Below are 23,383 nucleotides of genomic sequence, written 5' to 3' on the forward strand. Positions count from 1 at the left end.
CAACTTTACGGTTACGTTGGATATACGTCCCCCTCTCGTTTGACGTTTAATGTAATAAAATCAGCCATTTGGTGGATGGAGAGATTGAAGTGGATTTGAAGGTGGCGCCATTACTCGTCATCCTGGCTTTGATCGGACTCAGGTCTGTCCTGGACATCATCAACCATACATAAAATTCCGTATCGGTCTTCCTTTATGTCGATCTGCAGCACCATACAGACCAGATGGGTAATGCACGGGCTTTCATGTACGATGCTTGGGTGGCGTTTTAGGAAAGATTCGTCCACGAACAGATTTTTTAAAAATATCATGTAATTCTACTTTCAAAAAAATGAGGAATAGCATAATTAAATCTGGAATTTCATTTTAGAGTCTACATTTCGTTATAATTCGGGACTCAGTATCTTTTGAGATAACGAAGCAATATTTTGTGCATCAGGAGTCCCCACATTCTGCTTGTGGCATCGAATGCCTTGAAAACTGTTTTACTGAAGCAGAAAAAAATGATGTTTACTTAAGTGGCATTCAGTAATTTGCAGATTTAATTTATCAAATATCCATCCTTACTAGTAAAAATGTTGATAAATCCAACCAATCGTTATCATTTTTTGCCAAATATGTGGATAGCTTATACATTTATTTATTCGACACATTCAAGCACCGTTTTCTGTACAAGAGTTTTACATAAAATATACATTCAATCACATTTTAATGGAAGCTAAATGAAATTGTTCCAAAATATGGACGTGGTTCTTGTAGCTGAACATGTTAAAAGATAGCAAACTTTGCTTGCAAGAGCTTTGCTTTAACAGATACATTGAATACAATTGTAATAAGAATGAAGGCATTTCATGGTGACTTACTTGTAAACAAAGCATTGTTTTAAAGGCACATAGAGCTTACACGAATAAACTAATTCAAAGTACATCACTACATTCTGTTGTTGATGTTGTTATAGTTTGAGTACCTTTGCAAACGATCGAAATACTCTGGAATTAGTAACTATGTATGTTGCAATCTAATGCCACGTGACATGGAAAGAGTAGCTTACTACACTTTCTATTTTGCCTCTCTTTGTTGCAGTCAAAGGCAACAAATATGTGTAGGGAGCAGCTTTGGTACCCACATTTGTCCTACAAAGTTAAACTCATTTTTTCTTTCTTTTTTTCCTTAATAATATGTATCAAGGGACCGTAGGATGAAATTAAAGATGGAATGTAAACATATAAAGCATAAATTTGCTAATAATATTGCGTAGATTTAATTTTTTGCTGAAAAAAGGTAAGTTCGTTTGATACGTCGATGAAGGTTAGACATCCAGGTAATACGATACGCCAAAAAGCAGTTACTCGCCAAAAAGCAGTTACTTTGACGTTTTCAAAATCATATCCAGTTGCTTGAGTAACTGCTTTTTGGCGTGAAGTTCGTTTGATGTCATACCTGGTTTGCCAAAACAGCACATCATTATTGTTTAGCGTGTAGAAAAATCTAACTATCTTACTGTCAGGCATGACAAATTCTTAGCCTCTAGGCAACATGTACGACAAATCATCCGAATATTATCTTCTTTATCTAAAATAAAATGGTATGACTAAAACTGGGGAAAACCAAATGGTGGGCTGACTAAAACTGCTCTGCGGCATCTGCCCAGCCATCCTGAAATAAGAAATACTTATATTCAATTTGAGATGTAAACTACGTAACCGTAATTATAATAATCATATATATTTCCAAAAAAGTATAAAATTTATACTACAGCTCATGTAATGTTACAATGCTTTTGATAAAAGGAATCTCAACTCGAGAAGCAAGTGTTCTGCGCTAAGGCACTTTACGGAATATCATAAGAATTTAAATGTCTTATACATTTGCTTGTTGATATCATTTTCTGAATTACTTACGTGATGTACGGGTAGTCGCTTAACCTTAGTTTGCCTGTAGTTCGAGACGTGTGGATGAATGGCTGGATTGTGGTGGGCACCTCTGTTGTATGAAGACCCGTGTATATGTTTTCTGTGCGGTTCATTCTCGTCGCTGTAAAGTTTTCTTCTCTCCGTGTCGGTGTGTGGAGGGGTTCGCATGGACGAGTCTTAGAAACAAAATAAAATCCAGTAAATACACGTATTTTCATTCTGAGCTGTGGCCAATGTTCGAACATTTGGTTAAACAGTTCTGCATGAACAGACAGCAACGGTAATGTTAATCGCAATACATCATGTAAACTCAGGTCACTGTTTTAAACTGATTTTTACGAATTTCAAAGTGTCTTAAAATTCTTACTTTTGATGCATTATTACTGATAGTAAATTCAAATCATGTAGTGACGAGCAAAATTCTTAAATTCAATAGCAAACGTTGCTCATCTCAATACGGATCCAATTAAATGATATAAAATCAAACAATTTTTTTCTGCATGCAAATAGTCTAAGTAAAATTTCAAGAGACATGGTAAACCGATATCATAGAAACTTGGCAATTTCTTACGATGGTAAGATATTTCGATGGCGTAGGGGTCCTTCTCCACCCAATGAGGTCTCTGAGGCTTAACGTTGCCGCCAAAATCTTCCAGCTCCATTATTACCGTCGTTTGTTTCGGAAGAGGTGGATGTTTGTTGTCATTCGGTACATGTACGTCCCCTGAAACAAGGTTTACTACGTCTAAGTACCGGATTAGAGTAATAACGTTACATGCATTTATTATTAGTAAAGGTTACAGACATAAATACTTATCAATCCGAGCAATCAGACGAAACACTTGTTTGTTAAAGGTTAATGTGCAGAACTCCAACTTTATGGTATGGTACGACATCATCATTTGTGGCCTTGCCCAACATGCGGCAAGTAATTTCCTAAGACCATATCTTTATCTTGGACTGGCATTTATCGTGCCGGATGCATCTGCTGCAGTGAGTAACATCGGGTATAACCTGTGGCTGACTAATTTCCTACGACTTATGTTGGCCATATACAACATCCCCAACCATGAATACTAAATATGCCTGCGAAAATGTATGTGCAGAAAAGAACATGTTCTTCTTAGTGTACACTATTTAAAAAAAGAGCACTAATAAAATGCCGTATTTACGTGTTTTCGTTTTGCAGCAAACACAGCCCCATTTCCTTGCTATGCAGATCCCAGCCACCACAGTGAGGAAGATGGACACGACAAGAACTCCTGTCACTACTGCAATAACAAATACAGGCGGACCTACAGGGACAAAAATAAAATCTTACTTAAAGATTTAGAAAAAGATTCTGTTAATTGACATTCTTTCACGAGTGTTTAGGCCTAGGACGAACTAATGAACCAAACCAAAAGGTCACTTATAATAGTGACATTTACGAGTCTTTGTCATGTTCAATTGGTTTTTCCAGTTTCTTCACGTAATTTTTTCTCAGTTTATTTAGTGACGCCGAAGAATTGTGACGGATGTCACTCGAAACGTTCGGAAGTTATACCTGTTATTTTTATCCAGTAGTACCGTTTGATTTTTCTTCGAATATTGTTTACCTGGATGTCTAACCTTCATTAACAAAATGACACTCATACCAAATGTTATGATTGTTGGTGCTTAGGAAACAATGTTCATAGTTACAGCCGCCATGTTTGTTAGGCACTAAATAAAACGACGTAAACCCAACTCCTAGCCACAGCATAAGCATCATAGTCACATGGGTATAGATACACATACCTTCCACCAGTATTGTAAAGCCACGACTATCCGTTCCAAACATGTTCTGCGCCGTACATGTGTACTCCCCGGTGTTGCTTGTACTGACCGGGTCTATGACAAGTATACTCTCCGCACCCATATCTGTGGTCCGGCGGGTCAAGTCCATGCCACTGAAAGTATTCCCGCTGAGAACAACTTCTTGACCGTTACTGCTTCTCCATGACCACGTGATGCTCTCTGGAAGAGGATCGGCGTTTACCTCGCACAGAATAGTAAGAGAACTCCCCTGCGATGTTCGTAGAGTATCTGGACCTCCTAGAATGGCGGGTCTACCTTAAAGTGTAAAGAAGGGCAAACGTGTGTACATGAAATAAAAGTTAATGAATGTACAGAGAGAGAACATAAAAACGTTGGGAAAATCACATCTAATTAATCATTGTATAACATCATGTATCATTGTAGTGAAAGTGTTGAAATTTCACTTTTCGACCAGTTCTAGTTGGATGATATGAATAGTTGGATGTTTGGATGATACTTTTGATGTAGAGTAACATAGATTTGTACCTACCAATAACATCAACGACGGTTCGCTTTACAGTTGCAGGAAAACCGGCACTTTCTGCTACACATTCGTACTCCCCTTCTGTCTGGTAATCGGATCTGGAAAAACTAAGGAACAAAGTTTAGTCAATTTAAAGTGTGCCCAAGGTCGTGTATGAACACATTTATTTGCCTGTACTTTCAAGATACAAGATACTGTGAATGTTTAATGATATAGATTGCTTCATTAAGTTTACTCAATTGATTACGTAAAGTTACCACGTATAGTAAGAGCAGCATTCTTTCTGCGAGGTAACAGAAATAACAAAACTTACCTTAACGGGTTGTTGAAATACAAGTTCGTGTTTGTCCTCCGCCATCTAATGTTGGGCTTGGGGTTCCCTTCTGCTTTACACTCAAGAGAAAAGTCTGACTTGCCAAACAGCACATTCACTTTGTCGTCAAACGTCTTCTGGATGGTCGGAGGATCTGCAAAATACGTACATCAAGATCTAGATAACCCTCAAGCAGATTCTGTGGGGCAAGGGGAGTCTCCATTGGCCTCCTGTAATCATTGACACCCCACGATGGTTACAGAAGGCCGATGTAGACTCCCCTTGTCTCACAGAATCTGCTTGGGGATTAGACCCAGATCCGCATTTATTGTTTGGTTAAACTTTGGTATTTTACTTTCCAAACAATCAAAAACAGTTGCGAATCTCCATGTCATAATCTTTAAGTTGCCAGAGAATCAGCATCATAGTTACCAGATAGAGACAAGTGTAATAGTAATAGATAATAAAACGGTTATAACTATTAGCTGTAATCTAATGATAATACTATGACTGATATGTAGTACAGAGTTATAAGTTTTTTCTTCGAAAGGCCTTACACAAAACATCCAGCGAAAGCGTGGCTGAGTCGGCAGGTCTGATGCCGTTGTCAGCTCGGCATTGGTAAATCCCGGTGTCACTTCGGGACACTTTCGTCAGTAGAAACGACCAGTTGCTGGTAATGAAAGCCAAAAGGAAATCATTAAAACAAATTCTAGGGGAAGGTGGATGCTGTACATCAACTGTGGTTTCGACTACTGTATGAAGCAAGGGTAGTAATAGGGGTGAATGGAAAAGGCCTAAAAAGCAATAACTACTTCAGAAGTACGATTAGGCGTTGATTAAAACACAAATAGCTATCCGTTTAAATGGTATGCAATTAGTTACAACTTTCCTGCCAACCACTACACCATCGGGTGTTCGATTACATTTGAAGCAGCCATGGCCGACACCAATTTTTAAGACTTCGACTTCGACATAAAAACGGGACACAGCTGTCTAGTAGAAAATATAGTGACTCTTTGTCTCATTGTCACCAAGTCCGTTACCTTTCTTTTCCTTTAATCGGCAACGGACCATCCAGTTTCTTCCATCTGACGGCTGTCCAGGGATTACTATCCACAAAGCAGCTAAGGTTGGTAAAAGTCCCCTCCTTCACACTCCACAGGTTTTTGATAGGATAAACTGTGGGTGAATCTGTGATATAGAAATATACTGCTTTCATATAAGGCAATTTCTTTCACATGTATCGTAATGGTATGAATACCACTTGATATATCGTTTTGCCATGTGGATATACAGAATGTTTGTAATTCTTTTACTTCACATGCGCCTGTGCATTACATCATATGTAGATGCTTCCACTATCAACAGCTTGGTGATTGCTTATCTTTGAGAATAGAATATGTATTATTCTAGCTTTAAATATGACTTGTACATTTAAATGAAGACTCTGTAGGGTTCCCCATTGTTCTTACAGTATCTTATGAAGCTGACTTGTTTTCTTACTTACATTGAACGTCTAATATGAATGAAGTCACGCGTGGTTCCACCAAGTCCGGAAAACCTTGGTCTGCTTTACAGGACATGTTTACTCCATTATCCCACTTTACTACAGTTGGTATCGTCAGGTCAAATATGACCTCTCCGTTCTCCAATTCCCTGCTCTGTACGAATGTGTCGTCTACGGGAACTGTTCCGTTATTCCAGGTGAGTTTGGGCGGCGGTAGACCACCTCTGGAGCGGCAGCTGATATGCAGTGATTGCCCTGCCGCTACAGATCTACGGCTGGCGACTATTTCTGGCGGTTCAGTAGGGGGTACTGTAGAAGGTAAAACAACGCCGCAGGTGCAGGAGATGCAATTATGATACATATTCAATATCCACTGTACTCATATGATCCTTGTAACATGCAATTTTGCCTATGTGAACTGGCAAAAGCTGGACTTAATGTATGTAATTGGTGGCTTCAGATAACCAGATTTACAAGCTTCAGATAACCAGCTTTACATGTGGCTTAAGATAACCAGCTTTACAATTTAACGTCATTTGTAAATTTTATGAGAAAATTGGAGAGATTCCTTTAGTGAAATAGTAGAAGAGTGTAATATAGACAACTATATACTAGCACATACTTAGTATCAGTACGTAATTATCTTATGATGTTCCTATATAATGACCAATCATATAACCGCGAGGAAAATGGATTAAATAAAAAAACTAATTTGAATTCGGATATGCACCACTGTAGGCCTGAACGCTTACCTATGACTGTCAATTTTGCATCCACGGCCTCTCCAGCGGAGAAGGTACTACATCGGTAAACTCCGTCATCCTCCAGCTGCACATTCCGAATCTCCAGGTTAAATTCTCCAAAATCCGCGTTAGAATCAACGACTGAGTATCTGAGGATGGACGTGAAAATGAGTCATATATTATTGCTTCAACTTTTTTTTTAATTTGCTAAGTATAGTAAAACCTGCAATATTGTGCTCTTTTATAATTAAATTTATATCTTCCTCTTTTGCCTCTTCATGAAACAAGAAAATATGACAATGAAAAGATTGAGTATGACTTAACAATAGTGCAACGTCAATTACATGATTTATTTTACTGATTTATTTTCAAATATTAATAACTTCCCTAATATCAATTATTCTTCCAATATCCACGTAATTGACAAAAGGGTGCGCCAAAATGATTTTAAATGTTAATTCTAAGGAATTCTTTTGACATGAAGATTCTTCCATCAAGCACCGATTTCCATGGTCCTACCTACGAGATAGCATTACAAAGGGATTCCAGTATGATAAAGGAAATTGATTCATTCGTCTTGACTTTATATTGTTTGACGCATTTAAATCATACTTTCATGTGAAAGCATTGCGTAGCTCAATTTACACGGTACTGTTCCAAATGTTTTCATCTGTTATTCTATTGCAATTTGGATTAGTTCATTAGTGAATGACCTTCAATATGAAGCCTGAAATCAACGGTATGATAATCCAATGTATATTTTGAGGAGAAAATTAGGTTGAGACCCTCCGCTTCTTTGATTGTTTGACGACGTTTTTGGAGTAATTTGGTCGTAAAATACCAATTAAAACTGACAATATAAATTGCCCAATCCCTTGATTATGACGACGAATATATATTTGCACCTAGAATTCGTAATTGAATTATCGTATTGTAATGGAGATACATTACGCACATTTTATATGATAAATGATTCTATTACAATGTTACATATTACCGGATGCAATGTATCCTGCATATCATCACCTTGTGTAGCCCAATCACTTGATTATGATGACGTATATATATTTGCAACTAGAATTCGTAATTGAATTATCGTATTGTAATGGAGATACATTACGTAAATTTTCTACAATAAATGATCCTATTACAGTCTTGCATATTACCGGATGCAATGTATCCTGCATATCATCACCTTGTGTAGCGCTTGTGCACATTCCGTCCTTTTGAAATGTGCTGGAAGTCCGGCGGGCCAAACCAATTTACCACGTCTTCTATCTCCAGGTGGTCAAAGGAACATCTGAGCTTCACGGTATGACCCAGCAGCGCTGCCGTGGGCTGGGGAGCAGTCCTGTAGGACGCCGCGTCAACTGGAGAGACAGTTAAAAGGCACACTCATTGGCATTGCACACATACAGCGGTGGCAATGCTAACATACATTGTTGGGAATATGTTAATACAGTTAATACAAAAAGGGTAAACTATAAAGGTAACATTTACAAAGCAAATGCATAATGTTTACTTCCCCATATGGCCTGCTCTTCTTACTAAAACATATATATATATATATATATATATGGCCAGACAGGAGTCTAAATCCCTCCTGCTATAAAATTGCAACATGATGTAACCCAACATTAGTTACCATGGTGACAGACGTCTGGTTTGGGTCATTGATCTTATTTGGAGAAGAAGAGGAAGAAGAAACAATATGTTTTCATCTGCAAGTAAACATGAAAAGGAACAGGAAATTTAAATTAGTAAAAAAAAAACAAAGAAAAAAAACGTTTTCTTTCTGAAAATACCTATTGAGAGAGAAACTAAAGATGGAAAGATTGAGCCATATTAACAAATGACTTAATCTATTCTGCCAAATCGTTAATTACAGATGGGGATTATGATAAAAGATTTTCCTGCAAAAACAACGTTACAGCTAACAAAATAGAACACACAAAATAGCTGTTAATTGCATAATCTAGTAATTAACAACAACGGGGCAATCAACGTGGTTGCATCAAGATATATACTCTATCATAGTTAACAAAATTACCACATATTGCGCCAATAATAATGAATAATAGAATATAAGTTCGTATATCGGCAATGATAAGCATTGATATACACGACAAAAAGTCCGTATCTTAAAATCTTGATTTATAGCGAAGAATCCCATCAAGTTTATCACTCTTGCGTAAAATATCCCCAAGTAAGATATGCTCTACTATCTACTGAATCCCTGAAACAGGATTGTACACTTTCCTGCGGCTGTATTTCATGGAGGTGTGGATGATTTACTTCGTGCTCTTCAGGCCGGGAAATGCAAAGTCGTTAATGAATCGTTTTACTGTTACTCATTTTTCAAGGCATTGCCTGAAACGATACTCAATTTTCACAATAACAATTACATATTACAAGCATATAAAAACACAAAATATGCTGAAATTAATAATAGAATATAATGGAATTTTCTTCCAACCGCTACCGCATCTCAATAGTTTTATATAAGAGCATTTGGGTTTTAAGGCCTTATCTTGAAACTTTTGCCTCCAGAGGTCCATTTGGACTACTTAATTTTTCCATTACAAATTCGAAAGAACGTAGGAGTTGACATCGACCCTTGCTCCAACTTTGACCCGACATGCTCCATCGGATTTACCAGGGACAGCACCATGGCGCGTGTTGTATAATAAAGGTCAGTGCAGCAGAGACCCAGATGTCCGCTAAAAGTAACTAGCGTGGAAATCTGCACGACTCCTCACTTAGGGCATCAGCCAGAATCTCTCCAAGGCCGCATCTTGAATGATGTTTTATTTAACTGCAGAGCAGATGTAATCTTTAGGGGCCATTGCCCTTTGTGACAGTACAGCTCGAAGGTACCACATGTGAGTATACAGCTTATATTCCCTAAAAGTACTAAAACTACTTTATTATTATAGTTTATGCAAAACGCGACATTTTTCTCCCATTGCCACGTTGCATAAATTTACAACAAAGGGCAAAACTTCAAATTTCAACATTGCAAAATTGAAACGAAAATTTTCAAACTGTTCATATTTCCTTTTCATCTCTTTTTAAGTTATTGCCAAGAGACCATGCAGAGCATATAGCATTACTGCAGAGTTGCAGAGATCTTTTGCGTTATTTGTATGAATTAACAAGCCTACTCACACTCAAAAATGGTTTGACTCTACGATTCATCTAACTCCGTAAAAACAATGTACCTGAATTATAATTTGTCTTTACCTAAAACTGGGCAATACGGTGGAAACAAAAGAATCAAGTGTTGAAAGAGCCAAAAACAGAAATTGTAGTAGAAACCACAGGACTACAACTGTTCCTACATAAAATTATGCAACATGCAACCTTGTCATTCCTACGTTACAGTATTTTCTGTTATCTATGGGAGAGATATTGGAACAGTCTGACCACAGGGGCAGGGAATTTAGTAGTGTGGAATTGACTGCTAATGAAAGTGCCCACCTAGCATGTTGGCTATATATTTCTGCAATCACCATAAAAAGTAATCTGTGCCAGGACTTGACCCAGAAGTGTATCTATGTCTTCTTGATTAACACGCTCATGCAGGTAACAAAAGAACATGCGTGATTTTTATAATGATAATACGTCGAAAAATGCTGTGATATCAGTCTCGGAATGTTATTCAGTTGGTTCGATCTTAAAAAGACAAAACAATATAAAACTCATAATGCGTATTTTTATTCGACGTAATGCATAGTGTATTGACGATGTTTTGGCCACTATATTTACAATCAACAAGAGATATAAGTACATTTTTAGAGTAATATGTAGGTTGCTTAGTTTGAATTTCCATGCAGGTAATCGTAAGTATAAGTTTATTCCGTCTGAATGGAAGAAACCTTACATGAAGCTACGGGTGCTGCATATGGTAATGTAAATCAGTAAAGAATAAACAACAATTTACGTCAAATACAAACATATCTAAACAACAATTGCCTTTATACCTTACGGATTTGAGTAAATTGTTTCTCATTTATTCTGATATAATCCAACAACCAATATGATTAAAACGTCGCACTTATTCATCGCGGCTAATACAATGTCCCGTCTATTAAACCTTTACTGTAACGTCGATATATTTTACGACTGGCCGTTTATGTGTGGACGTGCAGGTTTTGCTTGAGCTATGTAACGCTAACGGCAGCTCCAAAAGCAAGTACTGCAGTATTGCAGCAAAGTTGCCATCCACCCTTTGGATTTGTTTCAAACCTGAGGAATTTGGTTGTTTAAGTGTATGGCTATATGTATTATGCCATTACTACATAATTGCATACAGCTGCCACCATTTAAGTCTTAAAAGCTCAAAACCTTCAGTTGGCATGAAAGTTCATTAGAGTTGGTAAAATGCATAATGAAAAGCAAGCTGCTCACCAACTCAAGACACGAAAATAACTCACCAGTTTTATCACGCGAGTGCTGTGGACAGCACTTGGTCAAAGTTCGTCGGAAGTCGATACCGCCCCCCGTCCTGGTTGAGCGAAGGTTGACATGCTCTTATGTAAATGACTTCTTTGACTCCTCTCGAAAAACAATCCCGATCTGTGTGCAAGATGTTAACCACTACCCGTTAACCCCTTAAACCCTTTAGTTGTTTCCTCTACTCCAGACATGTCTACCACCGAAGCCGTCTAAGAGACAGGAGATTGCAGATAAGCACACCGTTCACCTTCAAGTCAAAATAATCTGCCCAAATGCCTTTCACTCATTAGACTGACTGTCTGCCTCACAGTTAAAAAATCAGGACTCCTTCTATTGGTTTAGAAAAGCCCTGAAGGCCTGTGTCTCAATGTCAAATATTTGTTGGAGATAACACAGGTGAGATAGCGACTGACATGATTTAAGGTTGGAAGGAATCTGTGATTGTATATGTTTGTATGCTTAATTCTGTATTTACTTAGCACTCAAATCAATGCGTTACTCTTCTCATTGTATGTGTATGTTTTGCTCTTTAATTGGACAAATTGTTTGGTACCGGATGTGTAATAAAGCTATAAACTAAAGCTACAACTTATTAGTGGATTTGCTACAAATATAAAAAGATAAACAGCCTGGATCAAATTAGATTTCAATTAGGCACCTCAACTCTTAACGAGCGGCTGATGAGGATTTAAGATGACACGCACCGTTAGGAGAAAGTCGTAACGATGGGTATCAACATGTGTAATGCGTAGTTATGTGCAAGTTATAAATCCTGCATCAGCGGGGGATTTTACATTTTTTTGCATTGAATCACAAGTACCTGCTGCAGTCAAATGTGCGTGTACATGGATTTCGGAATAAAATTGCTCCGAATCGTAACAGGAACAGTATTGCGACGACCAATTATTGATTTACTTAAAAGATTTCTATCTTCAATCAAGTTATCACTGTTTAAGTAAGACGTGTTGTCTCTCTTAGTCTCACTGAAAAAAAAACGTAAACATGTGCTGACAAGGCCACCGTCTGGGAATATTTATCAATCGTTAATTGAGGTCCAATATATTAAAGGGTTTGGAAATATTTCTATAATACCCTTCTTCCCTCGCCAGTGCGTTTGCGAGTGAGGTTGTTTACCAAGTCGTATGTTCTTCGGGCTGCAGGAAGTACGCTTTTTGGTTATTTTTTCTACCCCACGATAGTGCAGACGAGAACGAAGTTGTTTACATTGTCACCCTAGATGATGGTGGGAAACAATCTGCCAATCATCTAAGCCCAGTATGCTGATTGGTTCTGCCGTCCTACACAGATTAAAAACTGTAGTCTGGCGGAATTCCTAATGTGGCCTCCAGACCACTGACCAAACTCCCTCCAACCATGGTTAGGAGTTGGTCGGGAGCAAGGTCTTTGAATGTGTGACAGGGGATTAACCTGATATCGCATGATGTGGGTTACATTCTGTCAATCATTCCACGGCAGTATGCCAGTTGTTTCTACTACCTTGCTCTGATTTAAAATTTGAGTCTACTGGCACTCTCTTTTCTGAGAAAAAAAAATCATTGTGATATCAGAACGCTGATGTAATTCAACCGGTATTCACCGGTATTACCGGAGCCGTATTATTGTGGCGGGAACCAATCTGTCAATCATGCGATGGCAGCTTGCTGATTGGTTCTCTTACCTTGCAGCGTAATACCTAAAAGACAGAAATAACCAAAACCACTATGCACATATTCAAATTATTAAATGTCTAACTTTGAGAGAATCTACTAAAGTAACCTACAAAGTGTAAATCAGATGAAGTGCTCAACCTGACCGTAGTAAAAATTGCATTGTGTCAGATATTCAGACATTTTGAAAATTGAAATCTGCTCGAAGTCTTTCTTTTATGGAAAAAAATGGAGGGGTCTTAAATTCTTTAAACGCTGGAACTGTGAGACAAAAGATCGCAGTTGAAAACAAATAACTCTCCTACAGAAAGCATGATTTTGGGCAGAGAGTAAAAAATGAATTATTTTATTTCCACTTGATGTAGAGGCATGAGCCTGTTATATAGCCCATTAACCCTAGATACGCCTCGGAACAGGCAACAACCAACTCTTCAAAACAATTAACGCAGAAGATGCAGACAGTGCAATACACATGTAGGTCATTTCGGAAAACCATTAGTACTGAAGCTTTGACTACCCAACTTAGCTTTTTCCACATAAATTTGAGACAACACAGTAATACCTAAAACCACTAAGCCCATATCTATAGGCAAATGTCCAACTTTGAGAGAATCTTCCATCCACTAAAGTGACTTATAAAGTAAAAATTAGATTCAGTGCTCAACCCAACCATAGTAAAATTTCATTGTGTCAGATATTCCGATGACATTTTGAACTCATACGTATAATTCTCTATAAATACGCTGATAACTTTTAACCTTAGCTATACAGCCGTGACATGTTGTACATTATGTGACTTTTAATATTAAAGTGTTCCATCCGATTATGGATTATCCCGTTATAGATTTATTTGTGTAGCCCCTTCAACCCCGTATACTACAGCAATTCTAAGGCTTTATTGCAATGTCAGCACGAATACAAGTATTTGCAGTTGTAGTTTTTTTTTAGGAATGCCAATGCTATCTGCATGATTTTGGCCTGAATGTTTTACCTGTTTCATTTACAAACTTTCCCAAATGATCAAGCTGATCAAAAGATTAAGACACTTTAATAAAGTTTCATAATTTCGGACATATTTTTTGCAACTGCACTGACACCAAGATGGGGGTTAAACGCAACACAATCCCACTTTATGTCAAGTGGGTGAAAACATGATGTACGTTGCTTTCCTTTATCTTTTCCAACTTTTAGTACAGGCACATGTAAGACTTACGGGACGCTCCAAGCCAATCTGAAATGCGCATTTTCACTATATACAGGCGGATAGAGCCACATAAAAAGCCTACCAGAAGCCAGGTAATACAAGGCATAATAGACGTCCCCGCCCATTCCTCAGCTTTTACTGTGGCCAGTTAAAGTTTGTGGCCATTTCAAGTGAAACCTATCTACATTGCAGCCCTTTAGTTTTATCGTAAAATCACAATTGGAATGTGTTTAATTCCACTGTCGCTCGTTATTCCTGACCTGCGTATGAACTATCTGGACGATGGCGTTGCCAGAGGCGTAAAGCACTACAGTATAGAGCCACGTAGTAATTATTTTCTCGTCGTAAAAGTTCATTTTATCAGGAATTTTTCGCTTTGCTCTTAAAACCTCCACTGCCCTCTAGTTCATAAATGGCTACATTGGCCATTATGTGTTGTTTTAGTGCCAGCAGGATATAAAACGTAAGTAATGAAATTCGTAGCATAATAAGACCAAAGTACCCTTAGGGGTATAAACTGGTGATTATAGATGCCATTGGTAATGAAACATGACATAGTATCCCCACCCACAGTCGGTACGCTTATTGAAGTTCCCATTTGGAGGTCGGTGATGACGCGTGTCCTTGATTAGAATTCATTTATGCAGTGCTAAGAAACCATTACGTTTTCGATCTGTGCCATGTAATAACATGATTGAGAAATCGAGACGAAAATTGGTCGACACTTAAGATGTTTATTGACTTTTTGATTTGAATTACTTTACATAAAACGCAATAGCGTCGACAGGCACGACGATATTGATTGATTTAACGGTGATGGGTAATCACTCGCTTCTACATTACTCCGTGTACCGTAAAGTGGCGACAACTCGGCACAATAGAAGGGTAACATGCATAGATTTAGCATCAACCTTTACATGGAGAGTTTGAAATTCATGTAAAGAGATGCAATTTCGATTCTTTCTTTCATTTGTCTATTCTGTGGTACTTCTGATTTGCATCCTTAATAGTATATGTCTTATCTTTGTGTCGTTGTATTTATTTTTTTAAATTTGTAAAATGAACAGTAAAAATTTTAAAAAAAGGGAGGCAATGTTTATCTAAGAAAAAGTATTAGGATTTGGGCCGGGTTTAATTAATCAACGTTTCCGTGTTTTCATAGAACCAGGCATCTAGGATAAGTCTTGTTTTGATTGAGCAAATAGAGACCTACCGGGTGTTCGTTGACGTTGGCAGATGGGTCCTTATATATGTTTCACCATTAGTATTCTTATCACAACTTCTAATAAGGGTAAAATTGGGCTGCAAGCCGATTGGACATGGATGAAGACGCTGAAATGTCATTAACGCAGAGGACAAAGCACGCAATGCAATTAGATAACGCTGATAAAGAACCCGCGATTGTTCATTCAGCGGAGCGTGGTGCAGATAACGTGACAACAGCTGCCGGGCTGGAGGGCTTTAATTGCAGAATGGGAGATAAATTCTGTATTCAGGGCTTCATTCACTACGTTTCAAGGACGGCTGTGGGGATACAATAACTTAGACTCAGCAGAAACTGAATCACTGTGTATGTCAACAATTAGTAGTGACAGGTTAGTCTGTGCAAATTAGAAACATCGTTGGTCATGTTGTTAATAATATGCTCAAGGTTAGGTTACATATTCAGAGTATGGTAATAGAAAAAGCCAACATTTGTTCAGCATCTGATAGGTTCAAAACTAGTGTGCCGCAGATTGCTTCATCTGATTTAATTACCTAAAGCAATTTAATCCATGACTGTAAGACAAGATTGTTTGAAGCTGATTCCTACTGCGCTGATTTGGTGCATACCCATACCACTGTAACAACCCTATCATTAAAATGTAATGAATAGTGTAAGGACCTGAGATTAACTATGATTGATACCGACAGAGTTACAGACAATCTTCTAGAGGGTCGTCTGGGGTGTTGAGGGCTGGTTGAATTCCAAGAAAATTCCTCAGGCAACTTTTCCATTACACATCCTGCACGTTCATTTATTGCGGAGACAGAATTGTCGTAAGGATGTGCTACATTTTTAACATGACAAACCCCATTCACAGTCCCATTTGCTTTTATCTTTAAGGGTTCCATCAAAAAGGCATTGCTGTCCCAGTAGGCTGCCAAGCTGGATGACAGGGCACCAGAGGCACTAATGGTAACGTAGCGACTTTCATAGGCAGGTGGTGGAATCTTTTAAAAGGCACGACAGATATCTTCACACTATAGCAACGACCAGGTGTCATCCTACTCTACTTGTGCACAAGTTTCTTCCAAGCACCTGTTTTAAAAGTCATCAGAGTTGGCGTGTTGCCTGAACTATCTGTATTCATAGTATTCCGCCATTAACATAAACTTTTGTCATTTTAATATTTAGCCTCCTTGCCGTAGAAAATGTTACTATTTTAGGCAACAGATTTCAATAAAAGAATGTTTATTGTAACATCCCTTTAAGACCAGGGTGATAAATTTTAAGAAGGAAGATTTATATGTGTGATACCCACAAGTTTATGAGAAAATATATTAATATTGTTTATGTTTGTGCTTATGATTCTTACTTGGAACGTGGTGTGAATTGTTGAAGGGATTATCACACAAAGATGCCGTACAAAGAATTTAGTGCGACACACATACGTAACTATCCGGCTCTAGCTGCTACATGATGGAAAGGCACTAATAAAAGCGAGGAAGCTGCAGTACTAACATTATGGCCTGCAGGGTGTTATTATGATGCGGTATTGCTGATTTGTCTTTCGTGCTGTTACTGTTAACTGCACAGGGAACGAAAAAAGGGCTCAACCTCACATTGCACACGATATATCCTTATATAACGTTCTACATTAGTTGTAATAAATGTATGCCGCATGTCGGTTTTATTGCATTTATAACTTTATAAGAACTATATTATATCAAGGAAAATGCCAACATGCAACAACACTAGACGCAGTCTAACTACAGTGTGACACCGTAACGATGCAAATTTTTACTTCATGATTTCTATTTTTTCTTTACATTATCTAAGTTATCACAATCTATCTAGCTGGTACAGCATATTGTATACACATATTGTATACACAACATTGCATAGATCCTACTTTGAATTTATCTTGTACCTTGACGTTTTAGTTTCAGTATATTTATTTTACCAGTAGGTTACACTCTGATCATTTGACCTATATTTTAGGTACTTCTGGGACAATAAAATACACAAATCAATACGAAAAATAATGTACAATAATAACAATACAGTATAATGCACAATAATAATAATCATACAACCGTGCTCACGAGATGTCAGTTCCAATTACGAAAACAATGAGTTCTGAGGGCCATAAAAGTTGTGAGTTTTCTTTGTTCTTTAGTGAGATGATCACAGAACTGGGGCCTGGTGACGCCCTGCGAAACATAAAGCTAACAACATGCTCATACACCCACGACCGACCAAAAAGAGAAAAACCCTAAGGCTATAATCAAGCTGTTAGAAAACGAAGCCCTTGACATTTTCTGTTTCAAATTGATAAATTCCATCAAGCAAAGCTCTCAGGCGTACAAATTGATATATGTTTAAGGGATTTAATGTCTGGTTAGAAATAATTCATACAAGAAATCTAGTTTGTTTTAACACTCGCAAGGACCCCCTGTGGAACATATTGCAGACGTTCTACAGTTTGCATTACATGTGATTTGTTGCTTTTAAAATGTTCCATGACATGTGGAGATTTGAAATAAAAGCTGGACCCCAACACCATCCGTCATCATTGCCCTAAGGTGCTTTTACCATATATTGTAAAGCCTCTACCGAATCAGCCTGGATTCTTAATACTCAACCTAGCATGACGGGGATGGAATTTTTAGTTCCGTTGCGAAGAAAACTTATCCTTTTCTCCAGAAACCACCCATGTGGAATCCCGTTGTCGTTCTTTGACTTATGGTAGCTTAGGTCTTGATGTTCCACTTCAATTTTATTTCAGTCATTCATTTTCTATGCTCAAAACATTTGATGCTTTCCATCAGTCAAAAGAATTCTCTTGAATATATACTGAGCAGCATGGAGGGCACAGCAATAAAAGTGCGCACAGATCAAGACTATATTTTGTATATGGAACAAAACAATAAATTGCACGCACCCAGCAGTAAGCCCATACCTGGGTTTATCCTATAACATGTGTAAATTACCTGGAGGTAGTTTTGTTTATATAACTTTTGTTTTGAATGGGTGCCCTGGGGAGGGATATATTGGGATTAAACTTCCATTACAGTTGTGCGGTATAAATTGAATAGAAGCTTTGGTAGATTCCGACCGTGTCCCTTGAGTTCTGAGGCCATATGGCAGTACTGATTACCATTTGTTAGCGGAACGGATGGCTATGGAGAATATCAGTTGGCACATTTCGTGTGAACCATGAAATTTACCCGAATTGTATGTGGCATGAAATCCAATTTCTTTGTCGATGATGCCCATCGCAGTTGCTTGTATCGCGTATTCTGATAAATGCAATATATTGCAAACCCTTGATTTTATATTCTACCATCTCTCTTGATTTTTCAAGTTTATCTGAAGCTTTATCTGAAGGTGCTACTATATCTTCAAGTATAGAATTCTAGGCAAACACCAGTGACAACTAGACAACACCAGGTTTAACGATTGCAAAGCTTCAGGAGGTGCAGTATCTAGTAGGTAGTCCTTAAAGCAATGATTTTAGGACACAGAATGACGTAGTTTCTACAACGTCGTCAATACGAAGATGTAACATATATCTTTCCCCTGTCAACTTCACGTTGGCGCCAGAATCTTTTTTGACGTCGCTTGGTCGAGACGTCGTAGAATGAATTTGGAAATAGACACCGACGTCAGAGACATAACCACAGAGGTGATGCTTAACAAAATGCCGTGACAGATGATAACAAGGCCCAGGGGCGGGATGAAAATCATATGATCTCACATGACTGAGAACACCTTTTACCCTCTCTTTCTCTGTAGTCAGTGTTGTTTGCCCCGCAGTAGAGTTGTGTGTACGTGTGGGGATATTACTCGCCCCTTTCTTTTGTCAGTGCCTAATGATTGCTGGCAGGGCGTGGCATTGCCATCGGTGGTTTGTGGATGACGTAGTGGTCCCCACAGTACGTGAGACTGATAGCGGCTAATCCACCGGGACCCCCAACCGGGCCTGCTTTATTAATGTGTCCATACCGACTAGGATTGATGAAGTATCAGTGGAAGAAATTTCCAGTCCCATTAGAGCAGGCGTTATCTATAACATCTCATATGTCATTCACTGTATCCTTCAGGACTGTATCGATTCACGACCTGGATTCTCATTCTTGCAATCAACGTCAAAGATTTATGTACCAATAAAAACTGTTCAATTAGTAAGTGCCATGCCCGACCAATTCATCAAGACCCTGATTTGTTAGATCTTCATGTTCGTTAGGCCTGTCTTCAGATTAATCAAGAGTCCAAAAATAAGGATAGGTTGTATTCAGTTTCGCAAAGACAAGACTTACAAGCAGTGTACAGTTGTCATAGTTATTGTTCATAACTGAACTCAAAATGTAAAGGTGCATCAGTATAAAACATTAAAAATGAGTATCCTTCAAAAACATCATGTTCACATTAGGGACTGTAGTATATTTAAGAATAAGATTTTCCCGAATGTTTCCATTGTAATTCATGTCCAGGCCCTATTCTCTGCATTTGCCATAACGTTACGGTATGATTGCTTTCATATTCAAAAGTCAGATTGCAAGTAGCCCCTGTTGGCCCATTCCAAGATGATAAGCGAGCACAAATAGCACATTCTGACCGTGGGAACGGCGTATATATAAACTTTTCAGGCAGGAAATTGCAAGGCGAGTTATAATCATAACTTTGAATGTAGCTAGTGCAATATGATTTTTAAAAATCACATTACAGCTGCACATCATACTATATTAAGTAAAATTTCTCTCCAGTAAATTCACTTTAGCTAGAAATGATTCTTTCGGGATTTAACTAAAATTGCCTATTTATAATTACAGCAATATGTAGGCACGGTCTAGACACATTTAGTAATAGACTGGCACCATTTACTTTTCTGATTTAGTCGAACGCATTTTAGATAATTCGTTATACATTGTTTGACTTTAAAATTGTACGGGTATAAAATTATTAGAATAAATGGACTTGACGTCGAATTCATAATATTAGATTTGACACAACGGACCTGTTTATCAAAGGCACCTGCTTCTACCATTTTGAATTGAAGTCGTAACGTCATTTGATTTGTAAAACATATAAGACAGTTTGCTCAACAAGGAATTTAGTATTTAAAAAAAAAATTAAAATAGTTTGTATAAACAAAACTCCGTTTTTAATCCCAGACTTCCCCCAATGCAAAAAATGCAAATAGTGGTTTGGTCTTTTGTGTTGGTTTTCATGGAGTCGAGAGAATTGTAAAATAATATAGTCATCGAAATTCAATTACTTGCGCTCCTCTGAGCACTCTATTTCCGACTCCCACGACACATTAAATGATATCATATGTCCTGCGAAACACGAACAAGCCGTCACTTATCACACACAAGACATCTTTTTTGGGCATGGACGAAATAAATTAAGATTATGGTACGCCATATAGAATATGAATTCTAATATCAACGCAGGTGTATCTTAATCCTATCGTCCAGGGTTTACATGTCCAATACGTTAGTTTTATCCCCGTATCTGTGTGTTCCCGGGATAGCCTGATTGGATTGTCTTGCGAGGCTCCTGCGATTACAAAGTCTGTCCTTGCTGAACCCCTCCATGGTCAGGGTTTACTTTAAAGCTCACGTTCAAACAACCTTAAAATAGGCAGGGTTAAAGTTGCACTGCGCTTTGATACGCCAGTTTTCACGATTAGACTCTTTGTACAGTAATTGCTCTTTCCAGGACATTGAAGCGAGCTGATCTTACCTTCGTTTGGGAGAACGAAGTGCTGGACGAAAATCGAGACAACCACACATTGCCACAGCCTTGTCTTTCTCTGGCTGATAGTCACCATGTCGAGATACTACTTCCCCACTCTCCGCCACACCGTCCAGGCCTGAGTCAAATGCGGTGGGGACAACTGGTACAGTCGCCGGTCCGTTTTGCTACGGCAAATCTAAGGGGTTCTCAGGCGGATGAGCTGCCCACCGTGTCGCAGTCTGCAAAGAGATCACCGCACAGTCAAATCCGTACCTTCGATGGTTTCACCGATGCTTCTACGTAGATTGCCTCATGTTGCATCGAGCATCCATCCGTGAAGATAATGTCCTGATATTGCATGCTGTTCTCACCGAAATAGCCGAGTTAAGTCGAAAATGTTTATGTATGGGGACATCAACCGTTGCCGTATACGAAGTACCATAAAAATGATGCATGGCCTGCGCAGGGTTCCTAGTTATGCGCTGCCAATCGCCAAGATCTACGGCTGAACGTCTGTGCCAATAAGCTGACTGGGACAGTTAATACCTTTTCGTCGCGTGTGGCAGTTTTCGCACGCACAGGCCGCCTGATGGTATTTCCCTTTTCCCTGCTTAATGGATAGCAGGACAAGGGGAGCAATGAGGTCGACTAATCTCGATATCGCTGTGTGAGCCGGAAGAAGGATGTGACCCACTCCATGCAGCTCGAGATGATCAGACGATGAACTGAATGACTTATTAGATACACAAAAGGGTCGCCGGTATTATAGGTACATTCGTACGCGACATAGTAAGCCATCCCTCACCGCCGTCCGCGGACCTGTAATCCAGGACAGTTCTGTCAACTTTCTGTTCTTAGATCACACGGTGTTCACCCCGGAGGGTGTGTTTGAGTCATCTGTCTCTTTTAACGTCCATGTTCTATCACTCATTCGTCGGAACTGATCTGATCATCTGAAATAACACAAAATCATGTGGAAATGGGTATTCATGAAACAACGCCAAATCGTGTTTCTTTTTTATAAAAATATATTCTGAATCATCACAATATCAAAGACAATAGGCACGAGATTGTGGATTACTATTAATGTACTGCAAAATCTCACTTATGAATTTTTCAAGGAAAATTAGTGCGTTATTATTGGTGCAACTGAAATTTGAGAGGTAGCCATCTTTCTGTCAAAACCTAATTGTTTCACATCAGTCACAACTTGATTTGCTCGAGATAAATTTTAGTGGCCGTAGAAGCATGACATTTCCCGAATATTTAATATTTCTAACTCCCTCATATCTACCTTGACCCCCCCCCCTCCAAGGATCAGGAGGTCAATGATCTAAAAAACTGTACCTGTTTGTCATACTAGGCCCGTAACAGTGGTCGCATAAAACCCACCTTTCGGAAATTATAGCCACGAACTAGTTGATATGCGTGAAGCATGGATGTTCCCTTGTTAGTAGAAGCTGCCAGAAAAAATCTCCTAAGCGCCGTTTAATTTATTGGCGCTCGGTCCCTCAGGTGCATTGCTCGCCTTGCTGCAATCTCATCTCGGCTATTTAAAAGACGCTGCGGGTGCTGGTGATTTAGTCAGTGTAGCATCAGAGATCCGCATGGGACTGAATTCGCCTAGTGATATCATCTCTCGCTAATACTAGGTAGTGATTCGATAGAAATCAATCGCATGACATAGTATTAGATTTGTCTGAGATTAAAACAGCAAACCGATTAACTCCAGACGTACAGCCCTTTTAGCAGCGGTTATGGGGAAAGTATGGCAGTTGGATATGCGTGGACCATCCTTACTTTTAAAATGTCACTATGCAACTGATTTAAAGGAATTCTACACATTAGTTCGTACTAACATCACTGAACATATATCATGTCTATTTTTATATCGATGTGATGTTATTGCTAAATTTCAATTATAAAAAACAGGTAAATATACAGTCAAAAAATACTGAGCATGAGTAATAAAAAATAAAGTTTTGATAAATCAGGTACCTTTTTTAATTTAGAATTTTATTATTATTATTATTAAAATCCATATATAACACGCGTTTGGTTCGACCATGCGGATTATTATTCCTATATTGGAACCGTGATATTGGTCACACCTAGAACCCTAAACCGTAAAATTGCCCCCAGCGGTATTGTTCAAACACTCTCACAACTGTTGCCACGGACATCTCCGCTAAGAGAGTTTGATAGCGAACCCTAAATCACCGTCCTCTTGGTCGTAAATGGTTATACTGATATGGCATTTGCGTGCGGTAAAGCAGAAATAACTGTGCGTGTGGTCTGTAACG

At 38.5% G+C, this 23,383-nt stretch overlaps 1 protein-coding gene across 1 annotated transcript; it reads right to left on the reverse strand.

Annotated features, from left to right (window-relative positions):
- Nucleotides 1-2,236: 2,236 nt before the first annotated feature.
- LOC109469066 (kin of IRRE-like protein 3) lies at nucleotides 2,237-21,514 on the reverse strand. Its single transcript, XM_019767452.1, has 11 exons — nucleotides 21,087-21,514; nucleotides 7,998-8,172; nucleotides 6,812-6,951; nucleotides 6,060-6,368; nucleotides 5,596-5,743; nucleotides 5,107-5,222; nucleotides 4,550-4,703; nucleotides 4,243-4,343; nucleotides 3,693-4,007; nucleotides 2,485-2,637; nucleotides 2,237-2,241 (listed from the first exon to the last, which is right to left on the reverse strand). Exons 1-11 carry the CDS (start codon nucleotides 21,172-21,174, stop codon nucleotides 2,237-2,239), a joined length of 1,704 nt encoding a protein of 567 aa, XP_019623011.1. The 5' UTR covers nucleotides 21,175-21,514.
- Between the last annotated feature and the right edge of the window lie 1,869 nt (nucleotides 21,515-23,383).

Source organism: Branchiostoma belcheri, unplaced genomic scaffold (assembly GCF_001625305.1).
Source record: "Branchiostoma belcheri isolate BF01 breed outbred unplaced genomic scaffold, Haploidv18h27 scaffold20, whole genome shotgun sequence".
In the NCBI taxonomy this organism is placed as follows: Eukaryota; Metazoa; Chordata; class Leptocardii; order Amphioxiformes; family Branchiostomatidae; genus Branchiostoma; species Branchiostoma belcheri.